A 22198-nucleotide genomic window follows, 5' to 3' on the forward strand; every position below is an offset into this window, starting at 1 on the left:
GCGCAGTTGGCGCGTGCGCATACGCTCCGCCCGAGCTGGACCGACGGCGTGAGAAAAAGCTTAGTCTAACCTAGTGCGCAGGCGCTATCTCAGGACGAGGCCGCGGGGCTGAGGTTTCCCCGAGTCTTACGCACGCAGCTCTAGTTCCCCGGCGGTGCGCGCGAATCCTTCCGGCGGGAGACTGATTCCTAGCGGCTTGCGTGCCAATTGGTTTGCGCGCGGCAGCGAATTCAAAACACGGGTGGAATGCACGTAGTAGCTTTCCCTATGGGCCGTGGCCTAATCCCGAGGGATGTGCTTTCTGAGGTCCCCTTTGTCCCAGGCATGATAGTGAGCTCCGCAGTTTCAAGCCCTGACCCTGTCTCCACGCTCCACCCAACTCCGGGGATAGGGTCCGGCAAAGATTTTGTGCTCTGCTGGTCAGGAGCTGGAGTGAGGGGTTCCTGGACCCCGCCGGGTAGTGCCCAGTCACCCACTAGGCTCCAGTCTTGCGACTAAGGCGAGCGCCCCATGTGTGCTGCCATGAGTAATGTATGGATTCTGCACACTACAGGTGTGACTGCACAGGCATGTGCCATGTATGGAGGTATAGGCTATGGGTGGACCCACATGTGTGATGCCACTAAGTGCATGTCTGTGTCCCAGGGAACAGGCATGCACATTGCATGATGGTCTCTAACTTCTCTGTCTCCGTGTTGCGGCCAAACGCTCAAGCATTCAGCAGGGGTGCAACTGTGGTTTTTAGCCACCTCCCAGAATGGGGGATGGAGTGCTAGGGCACCCCCCCCCAGGTCACAATAAGATAGTTTGCATCTGGTTTACATTCAGTCCTGGGTCCTGGAGGTGGACAGAGGTCCCCTGAGAACCCCTCACAGGCTCTCTGGGCCCAGGGGACAGGGGGTGGAGCTGGCTGCACAGCCTTGTGTTGGGGCAGGAAGCGAGACTGGGGAGGGGGGAGGCCACAGCCGGTGGAGGCAAGGCAAGGCGGGTGCAGGGCTTGTGGGGAAGAAGGGAGGCGCCAGCACTCGAGCCCTGAGGCCCTGTTGGCCCCTGGGCACAGGCCCAGCTCTGGCCCCCAGGGATGGACCTCGTGGACCCCGACATCTTTAATAGGGACCCCCGGGACCACTATGATCTGCTGCAGCGGCTGGGTGGCGGCACCTATGGGGAAGTCTTTAAGGTGAGGACCCCACTCCTTGTTCATTACCCTCAAACTGGGGACCCTTGGGGTGAGGCCCAAGAAGGGAAGAGGATGAGAGAGGGTTCCAAGCCTTGGGTTGGGCTCAGGGATGCTGAGGAAGAACTCAGACGAATGGAGCCTGCCTGACTGCCAACTTCCCCTTTACAAGGCTCGAGACAAGGTGACGGGGGACCTGGTGGCATTGAAGATGGTGAAGATGGAGCCTGGTGAGGAGAGGACACTGGAGCTCCTTCCCCATACCCCCACCCCCGCCTCCTGGGATCGCCTCTCCCGTACTCCCTCCATGCAGCGGCCTTTCCTTTCCTGCCCCTCCTCGCAGACGACGATGTTTCCACACTTCAGAAGGAAATCCTCATCTTGAAAACTTGCCGGCACTCCAACATCGTGGCCTACCATGGAAGTTACCTCTGGTAAGGAGCCTTAGACCTGCCCTGGGACCCAGCCCAGCCCTTAGCCCAGAACTCTCGTCCCTGACCAGGGCACCCCCTAGCCTGAACTCCAATCCTGGATCCCCAGTTTTAAGTGGGACACCCTTAGCTTGATCCCCAGTCCAAAGTCCTGCATATCTGACCAGAGCAGCCCCTAATGAAACCGTCAATCCAGAACTCCCACTTCTGACCAGGGATACCTAAAATTGATCCCTTCCTGGTAACTAAATCTGAAACCAAGTCTCCTAATCCTTCATCATCCTGCCCTTAGGGTCCTGCAGTTTTACTTTCTGCTCCTTAATTCCCTGGCCCCTTAATATCCCAGATGCCCCAATAATGACCTCTGTCCCCCAGACCTGGCACCCTGGGCCACTCTCTCCCCTCTGAACCTCCACACCCTGGGAGATCTCTGTCCTGTCTCCTCCATTAGCGTGTGATAGCAGAGGGTGCCCTGAGTCAAGAGCCCAAAGACCTGGGTTTGAGTCCAGTTGACCCTGAATATGCATTTTCTCTCTGATCCTCAACTTCCCCATCTGTAAAATGGAAGTGGGCGGTCTCACTCTGGAGGGCAATGGGAGAGAAAGAGATTTCCGTGGTTACATTAAAGTTCTTGCTGAACTACCACAAGACAGTGAGCGAGGGGCTGTCCTATAAATAACAATTTATTGCTGTTACTATTGTTAGTAGTATTACTCTTGAACTGTTGTAGGCTGCAGAAGCTCTGGATTTGCATGGAATTCTGTGGGGCTGGTTCTCTCCAGGACATCTATCAAGGTGAGAGGAGGGGCCCGGGGATCCAGGCTGCCCCACCCCTCCAGTCTACTTCTCCTGTTTCTGTGTTTGCGTCTCCTGGGACTGCCCTTCTGGTCCATATTTCATGCCGTGAGCTCCTCCCCTGGGCCTGGGCCTGGCCTGGATGAAACTGGGGATCCTGTGCTGGCAGAGCTGGTCCCGAGCCCTGCCTTCCAGGACTTGACAGTCCAGCCCCCATCTTTCTACGTGCAGCAGGTCCCCTCTACTTCCTCCTCCCCATCTTCTTCTGTGGCATTTTTTCACCAAGACCCATTCCTGTATTTGAGTATTTCTGCCTTTCTGGCCCATTTTCAGTAGGTGCCCACATTTTAATTGAATGAGTGAATGAATTTCTGGTTCTCCCGGGCTGCTATTCACTCCTGGAGAATTTGAGCGTGCGGGTGTGGTAGGCCTCTGATCATTTTTCAATCTCTGATGTCCATCTTTGTCTTCCACCATCTCCGGTCTCCCTCCAGCCCAAGACCTCAAATGTCAGGAAAGGAAGAACTTCGTAATGAAGTCTTTCGGGGGAAACTGAGGCCCACAGGCAGGAAGTGACTCACGCAGCCAGTCTGTCAGACCACCTCTCTCTATCTGTTGTTTCTATTGCTCCCCTCCACCCCTCTGTGTTTCTTTCTCAAACTGTCTTCCCACTTTTTGGTCTCTTACCATCTCTTTGTCTCAGTTTAGATCTGTTCCCGCTTCTCTTTGTTTCTCTTTCTCATTGCCTCTCTCTTGGTGTCTCTCTGCCTTTCCTCCTCTTACAAAGTCACACCACCCCCTGCTCAGAGCCCTGGCTTCCATTTCCCTCTGAAGAGAAACCCAAGCTCCTCATGGCGGCCCACGTGGCCCACAAGTCTGACCTGCACCTGCTCCGCAAGCTGACCGGCTTCACCTCCTACCCCTCTCCTCGCCCCCACTCCGCTGTGGTCCGAGCCCACCAGGCACTCTCCCCCCTCCCAGCCTGTACGCTTGCTTCTTTTCTTGTTCCCCCACCGAGTGGACTGCTCACATCTTTGCCCCTTGTCACCTTCTCAGACTGACCGTCTGAGTCAAACGTCATATCCCTTCCCACACACATTTCCTGTTGTCTTCTTGCTTTATCTCATTATTGTTTATTAGCACCTCACGTACTGTGTGTTTACTTATCTTCCTTGCCATCCCTCTGCCCCACTGGAATGTTCTCTCCGTGAGGATGGGGATCTGTCTCTTTTGTCCACACTGTATCCCCAGGGACTACCACGGGACCTAGCACACAGGAGACATCCAGTGATTTTTGTCTCCCTCTGGCCTCAGGTTCCCCTCATCACTGCCTCCTCTGTATGGCTGCCTCTGTGGGTCTCTGACCCTTCTGCCTCTCCCTCTCACTTGTCGCATCCTGTTTCCCCCTCCCCAACGCGCGACCCTCTTAGCCCATGTGGATGGGGGCCAAGAGCTCCCTGATTCCCATCCAATGTCACTGGGGTGCCCTTTGCAGTGACAGGCCCCCTGTCAGAGCTCCAGATTAGCTATGTCTGCCGAGAAGTGCTCCAGGTGAGGAGAGGCCTGGTGGGCCTGGGAGGGGGCAGGGCCCTGCTCCAATCCCCAAATACTCACAGCCCCCATGTCCGCCCTCCTCCCCAGGGACTGGCCTATCTGCACTTACAGAAGAAGATACATCGGGACATCAAGGTGGTCTGGGGGCAGAAAGGTGGCCTTGGTTGGTGGGGGCCCAGGAGACAAGAGTGGTGTTTGGAGGGGTCAGGGTGGAGTTGAACTGCACGGTGGAGGCAGCTGTGGCCTTGGAGAGTGGTCTCTGACAGTCTCTAATTCCCTCTTGTCCAGGGAGCCAATATCCTCATCAACGATGCTGGGGAGGTCAGACTGGGTGAGTATGACTGGCAGGAGGGGGGCAGGGACTGGCTGGGATCCCGAGGGGACAAGGGACCCCAGGTCAACACATCTTTCCCTCTACCTCCAGCTGACTTTGGTATCTCAGCCCAAATTGGGGCAACACTGGCTCGACGCCTCTCCTTCATTGGGACGCCCTACTGGTGAGGGGTGCCTGGCGGGCAGCTAAGGGTGCGACGAGGGCAGCAGCGTTCCCAGCCCTGCTTCTCTGGGAGTCTCCGTCCTGCCTCCTTTCTTTGCCCCAGTCTTTCTCTGTTGAACATTCTGTCTTTGGCTCTCAAGGCTCTCATTTGCCTAAGTCTCCCTGTGCCCCCTTCACCCATTTCTCTCTGTGTTCCTGTCGATTTTTACCTGGATCTCTGTCTTCCTCCTCTGTGCATTTCTGCCTTCTCCTTCTGTCTCAGTCTGTGGCTGTCTCTGTCTCTTTGTTCCTGTCTCTCTCACTCTCTGTCTCTGTCTTTCAGTCCGTCTCTGTATTTACCTCTCCGTATCTGTCTTTATTTCCACATCTCTTCATCTTTATGTTTCTCTCTGCATCTGGCTGTCTGCCTCTCTGTCTCTCTCCAGCTTCCACCCTCCACCCCAAGGGGTCTCCCCTCCCCCTCCTTGTATCACCCGTGGATCTCTGAGGGTCTCTGCCCCCAGGATGGCTCCGGAAGTGGCAGCCGTGGCCTTGAAGGGGGGATACAATGAGCTGTGTGACATCTGGTCACTGGGCATCACGGCCATAGAATTAGCTGAGCTGCAGCCACCACTCTTTGATGTGCACCCTCTCAGGTAGGCACGTGTGGCAGGTCCCCTGGGCCCAACCCCTCTACCCCAGCCCTGACCCTGGACACCACCCCCAGCCTGCTTGCTTCTCTACATCAAGACCCGTTACAGATCATCCTTCTGCAGAGCCCAATCCGAGACATCCCCCCACCCCACCAACAGATCCCCTCAACCCAGAAAGCCTTTCCTTTGGTCTTCCCTACCACAGACTGAAGGGGCCCCCCACCTTGATCTTCCAGAGCTCTGCAGCTGCTGTAGCTCTATAACGTGGTGGTCGTGGCATCCCCATGCACCGTGAAACCTACACCTCATTCTCTCTGCCCCTCACTCAGTTCTCTGCGGACCTCAGTGCCCCTGGGAACCCTTTGAGCCATGAGGTCTGATCCCCCACTGGAAGTCTGAATCCCGCGTTCTTTCCTTACTCTTCTAGAGTTCTCTTCCTCATGACCAAGAGTGGCTACCAGCCGCCTCGGCTAAAGGAAAAAGGCAAATGGTAGGAGAGAATGATGGGAGGGAGGGAGGCAGGGCCGAAGGTCTGGTGGGGAGGTCTCGAGTCCCCTCACTCCAGAACATGGCTTCTTCTTCCCAAGGTCGGCTGCCTTCCACAACTTTGTCAAAGTCACCCTCACTAAGAGCCCCAAGAAACGACCCAGCGCCACCAAGATGCTCAGTGTAAACCTTCCTGAGAAGCCCTCCCCAAATTCTGACCCCAGAATTCCCAGGATTCCTCCCCAGGCCCTCCAAATTGAATCCCAGACCTTTTTCCATGATACCGAGCTGTTAAAACTCAGTCCCCAAGGGCCTCAAGACCCATTCCTGGGTGTACTCTGGAATTCCGGGTGAACCCCAGTGTCCTCTAAGACACCTCTGGAATTCTCTAGGACCCCTGCCAGGAACCCCAAATTATTCTAATCCCTTCAAGCTCCTCAGAACTCCCCAGGCTCAGCTCCCTGGAGCCCCCTGCCTTCTCCCTCCAGCAGCATCTTCCCCACCAGATGCCCTTCCATGAGCCCCTGTCCCAACCTCTCCCTCCATCAGACCTCTGTCTGCTGACACCCTCCTCCCCTCCCCCAGCACCAACTGGTGTCCCAGCCTAGGCTAAGTAGAAGCCTGATCCTAGATCTTCTTGACAAACTGAGGAATCCAGGGAAGGGGTCCCCCGCTGGCGAGACAGAAGATGAGGAGCCCGAGGTGAGGGGCCCCCTGGCAGACCAAAGCATTGGGACCTCCCGGCCTTTGCTCAGGCTGTGCCCCTGCCTGGAGTGCCTTTCTGCTGCCTCTCTTGGAAGGACCAAAGGGAGGGAAGATAGGGGGTTGGGCACAGGGCTGGGGGCACAGAGGGTATGGGGGAGGTGAGGGCTCTGGGCCGGGCCCACGGGGTGGTAGGGTGCTAGAGGGCTATGATCCTGACACAGCTGCTGCTCTGTCCCAGCCACCCCCTGCCATCCCTCGGCGGATCAGATCCACCCACCGGTCCAGCTCTCTGGGGATCCCAGACGCAGATTGCTGTCGTGAGTAGAGAATCCTTAAGGGTGGGACACCTGAACCTATGCTAGATGCAAAAGACCCCCTTCAACTGCCCAGCAGACCAGCAGACACATTCATCACCATCTGGCCTCACAGTAGACCCCAAAGACCCTCATCACTTCCAGACATATCCTCAGAGACCCTGACCACCATATGACCCCACAAGGAACCCCGGAGAACCTTTTGACCCACAAAATGGCTCTAGAAATTCTCCACCTCTCTGACCTGCAGACAGACTCCATGACCAGCAGGACCTCCAGAGAAACCTCAGAAATCTGTCAGATCCCCCAATAACCAAATGGAACCTGAAAACACTCTATAACTTTGAGGCCCCACCTCCCTGATCCCAAATCCTGACCCCCAAATGAGATCCCTGTAAACCAAGATTCCTCCCCCTAAGGGACAGTTCCAGTCCTAAGACCCTGACCCTCAAAGCCCCAAACTCTAGTCTCTCTGTACTCAAATCCCTCTCCCTAGCTCACTGTGCATTACCTTCTCTCTTACCCCCTGCCAGGACGGCACATGGAATTTAGGAAGCTCAGAGCAATGGAGTCCAGACCCACACCTGACACAGTGAGTGCCTCCCCCTGCTCGCCTCATGCACCCTCCCCTTCCCCTAGGCCACCACTGACCCTTTACTGTCCCACAGGCCCATTTACAGCCCCCTGGAGACTTCAGGAGCAGCAGTCCCAGGTCAGAGCCCCTCAGGGTGGGAGGGGAGGGGGCTGGGGCATGTGGGTGACCTGCCTGAGGCCCATGCCTGTCACTCCTCAGGGGGCACCTCTCAGAGTCTGATGACGACTATGATGACGTGGACATGTAAGAGAGGCTCGGCCCCCACCTCCACAGACCCTCACCCAGCCCCCCCCACCCTACAGCCGCTGCCTGCCTTTCACCCCAACTCCAACCTCAGCTCCTACTTTCCTTCCGCCATGCATCCCTGACGACTGACTGGACCCTCAGTGCAGCCCCCACCTTCCTTCACCCCCAACTCCTGACCCAAGACCAGCCCCCACTCTCCTTCCTCACCCCACTGCAACCCTTCACCTTCCTTCATCTCAGACCCCTAACCCTCAGCCCTACCCCAGCTCAGCCCTGGACTCTCACCACATCCCAGCTCCCAGTTCCTCCCAGGTGTTGTTCCAACCCCACACTGCACCTGCAGCCTTCACTCTCAGCACCCCCACTTCATCTTTCATCTTCTCACCCAACCTCAGACTGAGCCTTGGTCCCTGGGAACCTCTCCCACCCCAGACCTTCAACCCCAGCCCCAGCAGTCAGCCAGGCCCCCGTCCCCCAGGCCCCTGCCAGCCTCAGGGCACACCCATCCACTCTTTCCGTGGCACCTGCGATGGGCTGACAGCCAGCGCCAAGTGAGAGCCTGACCCTTAGGATCTTGTGTCATCTGTGTCATTAGGTGACAGAAGAAACCAAGAGTTGCTGTTACTGTTACCACCATGGTTACTAGTCCTTTAGTCTCAGCCCCAGCCCAGGCCAAGTCAGCCCCTGACCTCAGACCTCTAGCCCCGAGCCACCCCACCTTGCCCAGCTCTCATTCTCCACACCCGCACCTGTTTACGCCATCTTTGTGTTTCAGCCCCACCCTTGCAGAGGACAGACCTCCTCCACTGCCCCCCAAGGTAAGGCCCTGGGCCAGGAGGCCCGGGTACCTAGATGCTGGGATACTAGACTCCAGGGGTGGGAGACCAGGATGATGAGCATATTGGGATCTGGACGTGGTCTCCCCAAACCTGAGGGTGGGATTCCAAATATTTAGCCTGCTGGACACTGGTCAGTAGCTGGTCCTGGGAACCCCCCGCTGCAGCCAGCGTTAACTCTTTAGTTGCTTAACTGTGTTGATGTCTTGGAGAGTGTGTTAGAGTTGATGTCTGGAGTGCTTACAGGACCTTGTGAGGAGATCAGAGCCACGATCAGCTGTCAGTTCTGGCAGAGGGAGGAGGGTTGGCATTGCAGGGTACCCTCCCTGTCAGATCATCTAATGTATTTCCCCACATTCCTTTTCTATCTCCAAAGCCCAAATTCCGTTCTCCATCAGATGAGGGGCCTGGGGGGCCTGGGGATGAGGGGCAGCTGAGCCCAGGGGTGCTCGTTCGGTGTGCCAGCGGTCCTCCTCCCCGCACTCCCCATCTTGGGCCTCCCCCAGCCACCCGAAGCCCCCACCTAACTGCCCATTCAGGTAATGGGGGTAGGCTGAGATGGGGGGGCTAAGGGGGGCATTAGACAGGAGTGGGGGGCCTTTGGGGGCTGATTTCCCCCACCCCATCTCAGAGCCCTCACTCTGGAACCCAGCCCTCCGGGAACATGACCAGCCCCCACTGTTGCCCCCCAAGAAGGAAAAGATGAAGAGAAAGGTGAGTCCAGCTTTGCTGAGGATGCACAGCTCCGGTTGGGGCTGAGGATGCCTGGTGGGGGTGGGGGTGGGAAGACTAATAGTCATAACAGATAACATGTGTTGAGCAGGTCCTCTGTGCCAGGCACTGATCTTATGTCTTTATGCAGCATAAGCCTTCAAATATGTTTCCCTGTTTTACAGGTGGGGAAACTGGGGCAGAGAGGGATACGTAGCTTGCGAGGGTCAAATCTTTGAGAGAGGTAGACAGGATTTGAACCCTGGCACACGTGCTGCACAGCCCTAACCACTGCACTTTCCTGTCCCCTTCCTTTTGCTGACTCTGCTGCTCTGCCGCCATGACCTGCCTAGGGATGTGCCCTTCTTGTAAAGCTGTTCAATGGCTGCCCCCTCCGGATCCACAGCACAGCCGCCTGGACACACCCCTCCACCAAGGGTGGGCTCTCAGGAGGGTCATGGAGAGTATGGGGGGATGGGGAGGGACCTTCATGGAAGGTGCAAATGCAGGGACTGGGGAGGGACTCAGGTTAATAGGATGGGGAGTGGCAGAGCTGAGGCAGGGCCAGAGCCCAGAGTTTCAATTGTGGTTTGGGAATCAAAGATGGGTAGGATGAAGAGGGTGAAAACTACGAAAATTAGAGTTTGGGGCCAGGAGTGTCACATATAGCAGAAAAGTCAGTGTTTGGAGTACAAGGTGGGTGACATTTGGGCCACCCTCAGTTTAACCTCAGTTGGAGGTTCATGGTTCGAGAGACTAGGATCAGCGTTAGTGGGTCAGGAGTTTGAGAGATTAGAATGTAGCAGAAAGGGACAGAGTTTGAGGATCAAAGATGCAGCAACAAGGTCAGTGAGGGGTAAATGTTAAAGAAACAGCATTAGAGTTTGGACGGGTCATTCTGGACAGAAAAAGCCATATTTGGTGAGGAGGGGGCTGAGTTTCAATACTGAGATAAGATTAGTATTTGGAGACCAGAACTAGGGAGAAAGAGGGACAGAACTTAAGGGCTATTTGAGAAGGCATGTCTAATGTCGAAGTCAGACTTAAGGGGACAGGGGACAGAGGGCCAGGAATTTCAGGTCAGAGATGGAAGAACCACCAGAATGGGGGGAGTCAGAGGTAGGTGAGACAAAGACAAGCTCCAGGGACTGGGTCAGGGTTTGAGTTCAGATTTGGGGAAACAGAGGCTGGGAGTGTCCATGTGGGAGTTAGAGAAGGGAGGCAGAGGGCTGGGGGAAACTGTTTGGGGTCAGATGGTGGGGGGGCTCTGGGAGGTTTCCCAGGATGAGGCAGGTCCCAGCACCTCATGTCTGTCTCCCCAGACCAGCACCTGCTCCTGGGGGCAGAGGAAGGCATTTTCATCTTGAACCGGAATGATCAGGAGGCCACACTGGAGATGGTAAGGGACAGTACCCGGGCTGGGCCAAGCACAGGCTTGGAGTTGGGGGTCGCTGGGGTCTTACAAGAGCCATCTCCCCCATTCTTTACAGCTCTTCCCTAGCCGGACTACCTGGGTGTACTCCATCAACAATGTCCTCATGTCTCTCTCAGGTCTGGCTACAAGGTGGGCGGGTGGGCTGGAGGTCAGAAGATAAGGGGTCCAGCATCAGGGGGTAGAGAGATACATAGGCACAGCTGAAGAAAAACTCAGGCCCCCTCCTTCACAGAGTCCACAGTTCAAATCCCAGCTACTTTTCCACTGTGGGACTTGCTCCCTGAGCCTCAGTTTTCCCATCTGTGAAGTGGGGCTCTCAACAGTCCCCACCACTAGAGTCAGTTTTGAGGCAATTTCTATGATTAGTCTTTAGGTTTCTTTGGTGTCCAGATGAGAATTAGAACTTATTCCACACTTAACTACAATAGAGTGAGCAAGTTATAGATTAAAATTTTGTGTCATTGCTTTATAAAGATTTTGCATAAAAGAATTTCTGATTTATAGGGAAACACCAAGTCAAACAGGATTCATGAGCTAGTTAATGTCATATCTGTGATGACAAACTTTAGAAGAATTTCTAGATAGGTTTCTTCTTAAACTCTGAAATGTGTGTAATTTCATCTGACTGGTTAGGTGTCCATAGTTTCTTATAAGGCTACAAGCACCACTAGGATAGGGCATGGATTTATTTTACTCTGCTGTTTACCACAGCCAAGCATGGTGCCTGGCCTCCTGTGGGCGTTTAAAATAGTTGAATGAAAAAATGAGTAAAGTGCTGGAGACTTAAAGGCTTAGGAGTTTCAAACCAAGGTGTCAAGTGAAGGGATAAAGTAGAGGAGGGACTGTCCAGTGTCCTTTAACTAACTGCCTGCTTTCCCCTCCATATACATACACACTGCAGGAAAGACACCCCACCTGTATTCTCATAGCATCCTGGGCCTACTGGAACGGAAAGAGACCAGAGCAGGAAGCCCCATCGCTCACATTAGCCCACACCGGCTACTAGCAAGGTACTAGTCCCTGATGGCACCACAGACCCCTGTAATCCCCCCTTTCTGCTGTCCCTCCTCCCATTCTTACCTACCTTCTTCTGCAGGAAGAACATGGTCTCCACCAAGATCCAGGACACCAAAGGCTGCCGGGCGTGCTGTGTGGGTGAGAGAGAACCCCAAGGAAGCGCTTTCAGAAAGGGGGTGGGGCTGGGCCAGGGGCGGGGCTTGGACTACGTCCACTTGAGAGGGTGTCAGAATTAAGGCAGGGTGCCCAGAAACCGGGGAAAGATGTGTGGCCTTTCGGGAGAGCAGGGAAGGGGAAAGAGAACTGACTCATGACCCATCCTTACCCGCCCGCACAGCGGAGGGCGCGAACTCCGGGGGTCCGTTCCTGTGCGGGGCATTGGAGACATCCGTGGTCCTGCTTCAGTGGTACCAACCCATGAACAAGTTCCTGCTGGTCCGGGTAGGGGTTCTGTGAATGCTGGAAACTGTGAAGTTCCCGGACTAGGGCCTCGCACTCTACTTCGGTTGAGAACTGCAGGAAGCCCCTCATCCACCCGAGGCCCCGCCCCACTCTCCACAAGGTCCCTCCCACCTGCGGTTCGGTGCCGAAGGCTGACCCTTCTTAGGCCCTCCAGATCCTTAAGCTCCGCCCTTCACAGCGGCCTAATTGTTCTTCAGACTCTATGCCCTGTTCCCCGGGTCTCTAAGGTGACCCCATTCAGGTCCTTGGACTCTCTTAAGGAGTTTGCTGCATTCAGGTCACGTCCCTCGGGGTGGAGGGCTGCTTTTTTGTCACCAAGGCGGCACGCCCCCAAAGGAAGCCACACCCACTATGCGGCCTCACCTGTCAGTTTCTAAGGTAGCACCACCTAAGCCATCTGAGGATTGACCCCATGACAATTCTAGATGGCACCTCCCAAGACTGAGGGCTCAGGAAATACTTGGTAGCCCCAGGCCTGCCTCCTCCAAGGCCCCTCTCCTGAACCCGTCCCTGCCTGTGCGGCCCGCAGCAGGTACTGTTCCCGCTACCGACGCCTCTGCCAGTGTTCGCGCTGCTGACGGGGCCAGGCTCCGAGCTGCCTGCAGTGTGCATCGGTGTGAGTCCCGGACGTCCGGCCAAGTCGGTGCTCTTCCACACCGTGCGCTTCGGCGCGCTCTCTTGCTGGCTGGGCGAGATGAGCACAGGTGAGTGGGGAGGGGCTGCTGGGAAGAGGGTGTCTAGGCGGCTGGACGTTGCTTAGCCTGAGTGATAATTGGGAAAGGAGTTGAACCTGGGAGGAGTGGCGGAGGAAAGGCGGGAATACACAATCGATGAAACTGAAGTCTGCGGGGGGCCGCGATCGGTGTGCCGGGTGTAGCCTGCTGGCTTGGGAACGAAGGTGCCCAGCGGAGGAAGTTGGAACGAGGGGGGATTGGTCCTTGATTCCTCTCTTCTCAGAGCACAAGGGACCAGTACAGGTGACCCAAGTAGAGGAAGACAAGGTGATGGTGTTGATGGACGGTGAGGACCCTCCTCCCCCTCTTTCCCCAACGGCTCCTGGATCTCTTCCCCACCCGCCATCCCCAGCCCCACACCTGGGCTCTCAGAAATGCTGAGCCCCTCCAGGCCTAGCCTCCGAACGGTTTTGCTTCTCACACTGATTTTATTATCCAGTTCCTCAGTAACCTTCTAAACCACGCTCTTAAAGTCTCTCTACCCCCTTCTAAGGGTCTCTGAGGCTGGTGACCCCAGAGGGTGCCCCTGTCTGGGGGCTTCGAACTCCGGAGATCCCTATGACTGAAGCGGTGGAGGCCGTGGGTATGTGCAGGATGGGAGTGCCTGGGGTCCAGAGTGGAGGCTCAGGGGATACCATGGGTAATAGTCGCTGCTTTCCTTCCAGCTATGGTGGGGGGTCGGCTCCAGGCCTTCTGGAAGCATGGAGTGCAGGTGTGGGCTCCAGGCTCCGACCAGGTAAGCCCCTCTATCCCAATACCCACAGACCTGCCTTTCCCACCTCCCTTATCTCCATCAGATGCACTGAGAGAACTGAGTCAGTGTGTGAAGTTCTGGAGGAGCTTCCTCCAGTCGCAGTTCAGACAGGCCCCCTTGTCTACCGCAGGGTCCCTTGGGTTCAGAGCTCATCCCAGGCCACTGGCTGGCCACTGGGGTCACTGTAGAGATAGATGGGTGGTTAAAAGCATGGAACAGACTGCCCTGATTGGAATCCAGCTGAGTGACCCTAGGCAAATGACTTAACTTCCCCAGGAAAATGAAGCCAAAAACGGTGCTTAGCTCATAGAACCCTGCATGTCAGATTCTGCCTTTACGTATTTAAATAACTTGCCTGAGGTCCCACAGCTAATGAGTGGTGTTAGCAAGAATGATTATTTTTGGACCTGAAGCTGGAAGTTCAGAAACGTCCACCTGCTCTCTTTAAGGGAAAGGGGAGGAATCTTCTAGATACTGACACACACACCTTTTTCCCAGCTGCTGCAGGAGCTGAGAGACCCCACCCTCACCTTCCGTCTGCTTGGCTCCCCCAGGTATGGACCTGGGGAAGGGGACAGACAACCTGAGCAGGGGGCTTCTGATGTAGAGAGGACATGCTTAGGTGTCCCCAGTCACCTCTATCTTTGGCCTGGATATTCTCTCACCATATAATCCTGCTTCCATCTCTGCCACCATAGTCCATTCCCTACACAGCAGCCAAGGGGTATTTTTATTTTTTATTTTTATTTTAACTTTTTATTTTGATATAACTTTGCACTCCCAGAAGAGTTGCAAAAATAAATTTAAAAATTCTTCTATCCCCTTCACCCAAATTCCCCAGATGTTAACTTATTTTTAAACCACATCTGCTTTACCCTTCTTTCATCTATCTATATCTATCTATCTATCTATCTATCTATCTATCTATCTATCTATCTATCTATCTATCTATCATCTATCTATATTTTTTCTATTTGGGTGTGAATTGCAGACATGATGCCCATTTACCCCTAAATACTTCAGTGTTTCCTAAATCAAAGCAAGAACATACTCTTACAAACCACAATTCAGCTGTCAAAATCAATAACACTAAGAGCACGACCTTTTAACCACACACCCATTCAAGGCTCACCAGTTGTCCCAGTGATATTCGTTATAACCAAAAAATAATATATTTTTTTCTGGTCCAGGATACATTCCAAGATAATGGGTTGCTTTTAGGAGTCGTGTTTCTTTAATATTTAGTGTTGGACAATTCTAAAGACTTCCTTGGTTTTCATGACTTCTGTCACTTTTTTTTTTTTGAGAGGGCATCTCTCATATTTATTGATCAGATGGTTGTTAACAACAATAAAATTCTGTATAGGGGACTCAATGCACAGTCATTAATCAACCCCAAGCCTAATTCTCAACAGTCACCAATCTTCTAAAGCATAACAAACAAGTTCTTACATGGTGAACAAGTTCTTACATAGTGAATAAGTTCTTACATGGTGAACAGTGCAAGGGCAGTCATATCACAGAAACTTTCGGTTTTGATCACGCATCATGAACTATAAACAATCAGGTCAAATATGATTATTCGTTTGATTTTTATACTTGATTTATATGTGAATCCCACATTTCTCCCTTATTATTATTATTATTATTTAAATAAAATGCTGAAGTGGTAGGTAGATGCAAGATAAAGGTAGAAAACATAGTTTAGTGCTGTAAGAGGGTAAATGTAGATGATCAGGTGTGTGCCTATAGACTAAGTATTAATCCGAGCTAGACAAGGGCAACAAAACATCCACGGATGCAGATTTCTCTCAAAACAGGGGGGTGTGAGGTTCTAAGCCTCACCTCTGTTGATCCCCAATTTCTCACCTGATGGGCCCCCTGCGACTGTGCCTGTCTTAGGTTGTTCCTCCCTTGAGGAATCTTACCCGTCTCTGGCTAACCAATGACTTTTGATGCTTTTGAAGAGTACAGGAAACTTGTCATACAGAATGTCCCTCAGTTGGGTTTGAGGTTTTCAGGTCAAGCATTTGGGGCATAAATACCACAAAAGGTATGGTGTGTCCTCAGTAATTCACTGTCTGGAGGCATGTGTCAGTCTGTGCCATTACTGGTGATGTTATCTTTGATCATTTGGTTAAGAGTGGAGTCTGCCAGGTTTCTCCACTATAAAGCTACTCTTCGTTCCTTTGTATTAATACATATCTTTTTGAGTGATTTATTGAGACTGTAAATATACTGTTTCTCATCAAACTTTCACCCACTAGTGTTAGCATCTGTTGATTTTTGCCTGAATCTATTATTAGGATGGTTACTAAATGGTGGTTTTCTACTTATGTCATTCCTTCTATATTTATTAGTCAGCATTTACTGTAGGGAAGAGCATTCCTTCTCCACCATTTATGTATGTATGTATTTCAGCATAGTCTCATGGATTTGCATTATATCATATGGGTTATAATCTATTACTATATTTATTTTGAGGCACAAATACTCCCATAGTTACCCAGTAAGAGCTCCTTCAAGGATCTTCTGTGACCTTTTGACATGCCACAGGGGTCTTTTAAAATCCAAATCTGATTGTGTCACTCTCCCTGTTTAAAATCCTTCTATGACCTCGATAAATACCTAGTCCTGGCCACAGCCCACAAGACCATGACTTCTGCAAGCATGCTCCAGGCTCTCTTCCAACTCAAGGCCTTTTCACAGCCTGTTCTCTCTGCCTGGAACACTCTTCCCTGCCCTTTCACCAAGTTCCCTCCTGAGCTCTTCCAGGCTCCCACTATCCATTTTTGGGGGGCATCTTGGCTGACCCCTTAGGCTAGGTTTCCCTGCTATGTGCCCCATGATTCTTTGTACTCATGTAACTCACTGATTCATTGATTCCTGCTCTAGGTTGAGCTCCTCAAGGTCAGGGAGTCTGCTCATGCCCAGCATTGTGCTGGCTCAGCCTCTGTTAACTCCTCTGTGAATGAATGAACAAATGAACGAATGAACTGACTTCTCTCTTCCTGCCCCAGGCCTGTGGTAGTGGAGACACGCCCAGCAGATGACCCTACTGCTCCCAGCAACCTCTACATCCAGGAATGAGGCCCGAGGGGGGTGTTAGGAATGAGTCCCTGCACCCCCCTCCCCAACAGACACACATTAGTGGTCATGACATGCTCCTGTCTCCCAATAAACATGACTTCAGCCTCTGCTGTCATCTTGTTTTTCTAGGAGGGGGGGAGGACAGAATTCTTGAATGCCCACCCACCCCACGTGTCAACAATCCAACACAATGATGTCAGGGGTGGAGCACAGACTTTATTTCTCTGGCACACGGTCACATCTCCCCCAGCCTCCTTGGGGGAGGGGTTTGGGGGCTAAGGGGCTAGCTGTGAGAATAAGGCACTTGAGGTGGGGGTGAAGGGCCAGCTGGGGGTGTCTCAGCTAAGCTGGTCCTCATACTGCTTACGGAAACAATCGCCAGCAGGGAAGAAATCCCAACATCTCTCTTGGTACATCTTCCAGACGTAAGATTCCTAAGGGTTGGGGGGAATGGGAAGAGTCGGTCACATCTTTAAACTCTTCATACTGATAGGAGCTTTTTACTGCCATCTGCTGATTGACCTTATGTTAAAACTCCATGTCCCTGCCCATAGGCCTCCCATTAACGCCCCCTTACCTGACCCGTGTGCTCTGTCTCATCCTTGTTGATCAAATACATCAGGAAAAACCTGGGGTGGAAGGGCAGTGAGTCAGCACCGCTCTTACCTTTCCCCTGGTTGGCTGGCTGGGACTCCACCTACAGGGGGCCGTTCCTTCCTTAACAGGCCAATGACCAGTACCCCGACGGCCACGCCCCCACCCCCTGATTGGCCAGTGGGCCCATGCTCACATGTAATTGGCCAGGTTGTGCTCCTCTAGTGTGTGAGTCTCAAACCCGTGCGGTGTCGTATCGAAGTAATCGCTGCCGATGCCACAGATAAAGCACTTGGTCTGTGGGCGGCGGGAGACATCAGAATGAGGCCCATTCCACCCCTGAGAGTTCCTCAATACCTCTGGGTCAACCCCAGACCTGACCTACCTCCATATCTTCCTTCACTTGCTCTTGTTGGTCTCGGAGCTCACCAAAAGCGTCAATGATCAGACCTGCGGTGGAGGGTGAGCAGCGCCAGTCGGTGCTCAACCTCTGACCCAGTTCAGACTCCTCCCTCTTCTGGCTACTTTGAGCGTGGCCTTCCATGCCCCATCTCCCTAATCTTACTTTGCTTCCTAATAATAATACCTAGTGTTTACTGAGTACTTATTCCAAGACAGACACAGACACCTATGAATTGCCTTAATTCTCCCAACAGCCCTATGAGGTTCATATAGTTAATATCCCCATTTTACTAATGGAGAAACGGAGCGAGCCCCAGAGAGGTGACTCACCCCAAGTCTCAAAGGGAGAGGCCAAGCCAGGACATGAATCCAGACTGGCTCCTGGGCCTGCACTCTTAAAGGAGGTGGCCTGCCTCTGGGCACTGAGCCCCAACTTCCCCAACCCAACCAGCACTGACCCTGGATGATGGCCAGCAGGATGACGATGACAAAGAAGAAGAAGGTGATGTCGAAGACCACCCGGTACAGCTCGTATTCATCGCCAGCTGGGTCCTCAATCTCGTCCCCGATGCCACCACCAGCTCGGACACCCACGTACATGTGAAACAGGTAACACTGCAGAGGGAGGGTGAGAAGCACACTGACCACATGTTCACCACTCAGCATCCACTGAGTGTCTACAGGGCCCTGGGCTAGGTAGGGTCAGGAAACAGCAATGCCTGAAACAGTCCTGGGCCCAATCCTCACGGGGTCCACAAACACGGCTACTGACAGTAGTAGCCCCAAGATGACCAGGGTTGTGATGGGGAGAGACAGGCGAGGGGTCAGGGCCAGGACGGGAAGAGCACAGTGTGATAGGGGGTGAGATGACAGAAGCACAGGAAGCTTGGAAGCTTTGGAAGCCTGATCCAGTCTGGGTGATCAGGCAAGGCTTCCTGGAAGAGGGGACATGTGTGAGCTGGAACCTGAAGGAGGTGTTAGGTGGGAGAAACTGTTCCAGGCAGAGAAAAACCACATGTGCTATGTCACCATTGGGGGGAGGAAAGAATACATTTTGCTTTTTTGCGGAACTGAAAGAGGTTCAGCAAGACTGGAAAATAGAGCTCCTGTGAGCAAGAGCAGGGAGAGAAATGAGGGTCAGCCAATGGTCAGGGAGGGCTTCCTGTAGGAGGCAGCATTTAAGTTGAAAGGTGAAGTGTCAAGTGAAGGGGTTGTGTGTGTACATAGCGCCTGAAGTGGGAGGCAGAGAGAATGTCAGATGCAAAGGGCATGGTTCAGGAGGAAGCATATGGTCTCAGGGGAACTGAAAGAGCCCCAGGCAGCCAGAGAGCAAGAAGTAAGAAGCATTGTGGTTCTACTCAGGCAAGACTAGCTATTTCCCGGCCTTGTCAGCCATGGTAAAGGGATTCGCTTTTACCCACACAGCACTGGGGAGTCACAAGAAAGCTCTGAGCAGAGCGGGGACATGGTCTGCCCGACAGTTGGGGGACACTTAATACTTGTTGTTTCTGTGTTCCCAGGAAGTGAGAGAACCTTGAGGAAGAGCTAAGGTTAGCGACTGCTGTGGGAACAAGACTATGAGTAACAATACCAGGGCTGGTGGGGCCTCAAATGTCAGGCTGGAGCTAGACTGGGGTCTGAGAGTATGGTGCCAGATCACAGGACATCTGCTGGGAGTACGCCTTGAGATGATTCTTTCAACTGTGGCCCATGCCTTTAAGAGGCTAAATTCACTCTGGGTGATAACTGCGATTATCAGAATAGAAGAGAAAACATAAACGTGCTGGTACTTTAGGTGAAACTTTTCATTATAGATAATGATCGTGGCTAGCATGTATGCAATCCTTAGTATAGGTCAGGCACTATTCTAAGACTTTTAAGGCAGAGTCCTAAAAGCATCTCTAGGATGCAAGCACTGTTATTATCCACCCATTTTACAGGCGAGGATACCAAAGCATGGGGAGGTTGAGTAGCCTGCCCAAAATCACTTGGCTTCTAAGTTGTAGGAGCACTTTGTCTATTAACATTTCAATAATAAAAACAACTTTAAAGGCTCCAGTAATATCACAGCTGGGGCTAACATTTACTGAGCATTGATTATGTGCCTAGCACTATTCAAAGTACCTCACAAGTATCAGCTTACTGAACCCTCACAGTTAAGTCAGTGAAGTAGGTACCATTATGAACCCCTTTTACAGATGGGAAAACTGAGGATCAGGGAGGCTCAGGAACTTGCCCAAGAACATCAGGGCAAGGGGCTCACCGTCATCATGTCATCACACTTCATGTCAGGCTCATCTTCATCCTCACTCTTGTTGTAGAACTTGCGGAAGAAGTTGAAGGCCACCACAGTGTACAGGTAGACCACCACCGCCAGGAGGCCCACAGTCATTAGAAGCTGGGAACGGGGCAGACGGCCAGTCAGCTCGCCTTGGCTTGCTCCTCCCACCACCAGCCATTCTGGTCCTCATCCCCCACCCCCAGGGGTCTCATGACCCACACTCACCATAGCTCAGCCCACCCTGCCCCTCAACCCAGCTGCCCAGCCCTCCCCCCTTCTGCCCCTGCCCCATCCATGCCAGGCTCACACCCCTCAGTCAGGTCCTCTCCGCACCTGCTTCCCATTGTGGGTGACGGAAGAGAGGATGGTCCGCAGCGTTTTGACCCCCATGGCAATGTCCAGGAGGTGGGCAGCAAAGAAGAAGTTGTTGTAGTGACCCAGGAGGGACATCACCATGTACCAGCCCAGGTACAGGAAAGACTGTGGGCACACAGGGTCAGGGGTCATGGGGAGCACTCCTGGGGTTCAGGGGCTCCTGGGAAACAGGACACTCAGGGAGTCTGGGCATGTTCGAGAGGGTCAGGGGGACCCTGAGGATGAGGATGCCATCAATGGCTAGGGAGTATCTGGAGGATCGGGGGCACTGTGGGTGAGAAGCCATCCTGGGGGTTTGGGGAACCCTCTACAGAAGAACATAGTCTGGGAATTCAAGAGCATTCTGGGGCACAAGGAGCCTTGTGCAGGTCACGGGGCAGTCAAGGGTCAGCGGTGCATAGAGGCCCAGGAGTCAATCCCTGGTCAGGGCTACCTGGGGGTGGAGCCCCCAAACCTCTTAGGGCCTTTCTTCTGCCTGTCCCTTCCCCACCTATGGGCCCCTCCTCACATTGTCTGTGAAGATAACCCCGAACTTCCAGATCTGGTACTTGATATCGATGGACATGATCCTGTGCAGGGTAAGGGGAAGAGGGATGGCCAGATGTCCGAGGGTAAGACTCTGGCCACCTCCCTTGCCTGCCCCAGGCCCAAGCAGGGTCGTCCCTGCCTCACCAGGTTAGCAGCCCCGGTGGCGGCTCAGGTTTGCGCTCACTGTGGGCTGTGATTTCCAGTGTGGCCAGATCCATGCCCAGCAGCTCAGCAATCCGCTCCCGCCCATAGATGTCTCCGTGCTTGTCCAAGACCTGCATGGAGAGAGTGGGGCCGTGTAGACACACCTTCAGTCAGGGAGAGCCATGGCCTGCACCGGGAAGTTCTGGGGACACTCTGAACTTTATGCAAGAAATTGTGAATATACTACCAGTTAGGGTGGGCCAACCTCGAAAAGACTAGGAACAAGTGCTGGCTAGGATGCAGAGAAAGGGGAACCCTCTTACACTGCTGATGGGAATGTAAACTAGTTCAATTGTTGTGGAAAGCAGTATGGAGGTTCCTCAAAAACTAAAAATAGAAATACCATTTGACCAGGGAATTCTACTCCTAGGAATTACCCAAAGAATACAACTTCTCAGACTCAAAAAGACATATGCACCCCTATGTTTACTGCAGCACTTTTTACAATGCCCAAGATATGGAAGCAACCTAACTGTCCATCAGTAGATGAATGGATAAAGAAGATGTGGTACATATACACAATGGAATACTATTCAGCCATAAGAAAGAAACAAATCCTACCATTTGCAACAACATGGATGGAGCTACAGGGTATTATGCTCAGTGAAATAAGTCAGGCAGAGAAAGACAAATACTAAATGATTTCCCTCATTTGCGGAGTATAACAACGAAGCAAAAGTGAAGGAACAAAAAAGGAGCAGACACAAACTCCAAGAAGGGACTAGCGGTTACCAAAGGGGAGGAGTGGGGGAGGGTGGGTGGGGAGGGAGGAGAAGGGGATTGAGGGGTACTATGATTAGCACACATGGTGTTGGGGGGATCATGGGGAAGACAGTATAGCACAGAGAAGACAAGTAGTGACTCTGTGGCATCTTACTACACTGATGGACAGTGACTGCAATGGGGTATGAGGAGGGACTTGATAATATGGGCGAATGTAGTAATCACATTGTTTTTCATGTGAAACCTTCATAAGAGTGTATATCGATGATACCTTAAAAAAAAAAAGAAAGAAACAAAAGAAATCGGGAATGTACTATTCTGGGTAGAAGGGCCAGAGCTTTCTGCAGATCCTCAGGGCAAAGGTACAAAAGTGATAGAGGTCCAGCCAACTCATTAGCCAAATTAATTGGGATAATTTATTATTACTAGGTAGGCAAGGAATCCTAAATAATCAGGCCCCATCATCTGTGAATTTATCTCCTCCCGTTCACCATCACTCACTATGCTCATCCATACCAACTTCCTCACAGTTCCTCAGATACACCATGCACTCCTGCCTCAGGGCCTTTGCACTAGCTATTGCCCCGTGCCTAAGACACGCTTCCCCCAGACTTCTACTTG

At 52.8% G+C, this 22198-nt stretch overlaps 2 protein-coding genes across 5 annotated transcripts in view; one reads left to right on the forward strand and one right to left on the reverse strand.

The window, feature by feature from the left end:
- The first annotated feature begins 92 nt into the window (after window positions 1–92).
- MAP4K1 (mitogen-activated protein kinase kinase kinase kinase 1) lies at window positions 93–16577 on the forward strand. Of its 3 annotated transcripts, XM_073226084.1 has the most exons (32): window positions 93–210; window positions 1061–1180; window positions 1350–1407; window positions 1521–1611; window positions 2339–2403; window positions 3899–3954; window positions 4045–4092; window positions 4246–4288; window positions 4382–4454; window positions 4957–5088; window positions 5513–5575; window positions 5673–5754; window positions 6157–6273; window positions 6515–6593; window positions 7124–7182; window positions 7259–7302; window positions 7384–7428; window positions 8207–8249; window positions 8644–8806; window positions 8899–8981; window positions 9332–9416; window positions 10301–10377; window positions 10469–10529; window positions 11315–11423; window positions 11510–11568; window positions 11768–11871; window positions 12422–12596; window positions 12850–12912; window positions 13120–13209; window positions 13292–13362; window positions 13879–13934; window positions 16401–16577. In XM_073226084.1, exons 2-32 carry the CDS (start codon window positions 1082–1084, stop codon window positions 16468–16470), a joined length of 2463 nt encoding a protein of 820 aa, XP_073082185.1. In that variant the 5' UTR covers window positions 93–210; window positions 1061–1081; the 3' UTR covers window positions 16471–16577. The 3 variants fall into 3 exon arrangements, with proteins under 3 accessions (XP_073082185.1, XP_036877438.1, XP_036877439.1); XM_037021543.2 differs by lacking the exon at window positions 93–210 and having other exon boundaries at window positions 230–1180; XM_037021544.2 differs by lacking the exon at window positions 93–210 and having other exon boundaries at window positions 230–1180; window positions 8920–8981.
- Window positions 16578–16666: 89 nt separating this feature from the next.
- RYR1 (ryanodine receptor 1) overlaps window positions 16667–22198 on the reverse strand; it is a 114256-nt gene continuing 108724 nt past the window's right edge. For both annotated transcript variants that reach the window (XM_037021731.2, XM_037021730.2), the window contains 9 exons: window positions 20795–20925; window positions 20631–20691; window positions 20081–20227; window positions 19730–19864; window positions 17925–18081; window positions 17450–17514; window positions 17261–17361; window positions 17048–17099; window positions 16667–16904 (listed from right to left, as the gene is read on the reverse strand). In XM_037021731.2, the coding sequence (XP_036877626.2) occupies window positions 16809–16904; window positions 17048–17099; window positions 17261–17361; window positions 17450–17514; window positions 17925–18081; window positions 19730–19864; window positions 20081–20227; window positions 20631–20691; window positions 20795–20925 (945 nt within the window). In that variant the 3' untranslated portion in view covers window positions 16667–16808. The remainder of the gene's footprint in view (window positions 16905–17047; window positions 17100–17260; window positions 17362–17449; window positions 17515–17924; window positions 18082–19729; window positions 19865–20080; window positions 20228–20630; window positions 20692–20794; window positions 20926–22198) is intronic.

This window comes from Manis javanica, chromosome 17 (genome assembly GCF_040802235.1).
Source record: "Manis javanica isolate MJ-LG chromosome 17, MJ_LKY, whole genome shotgun sequence".
Lineage (NCBI taxonomy): Eukaryota > Metazoa > Chordata > Mammalia > Pholidota > Manidae > Manis > Manis javanica.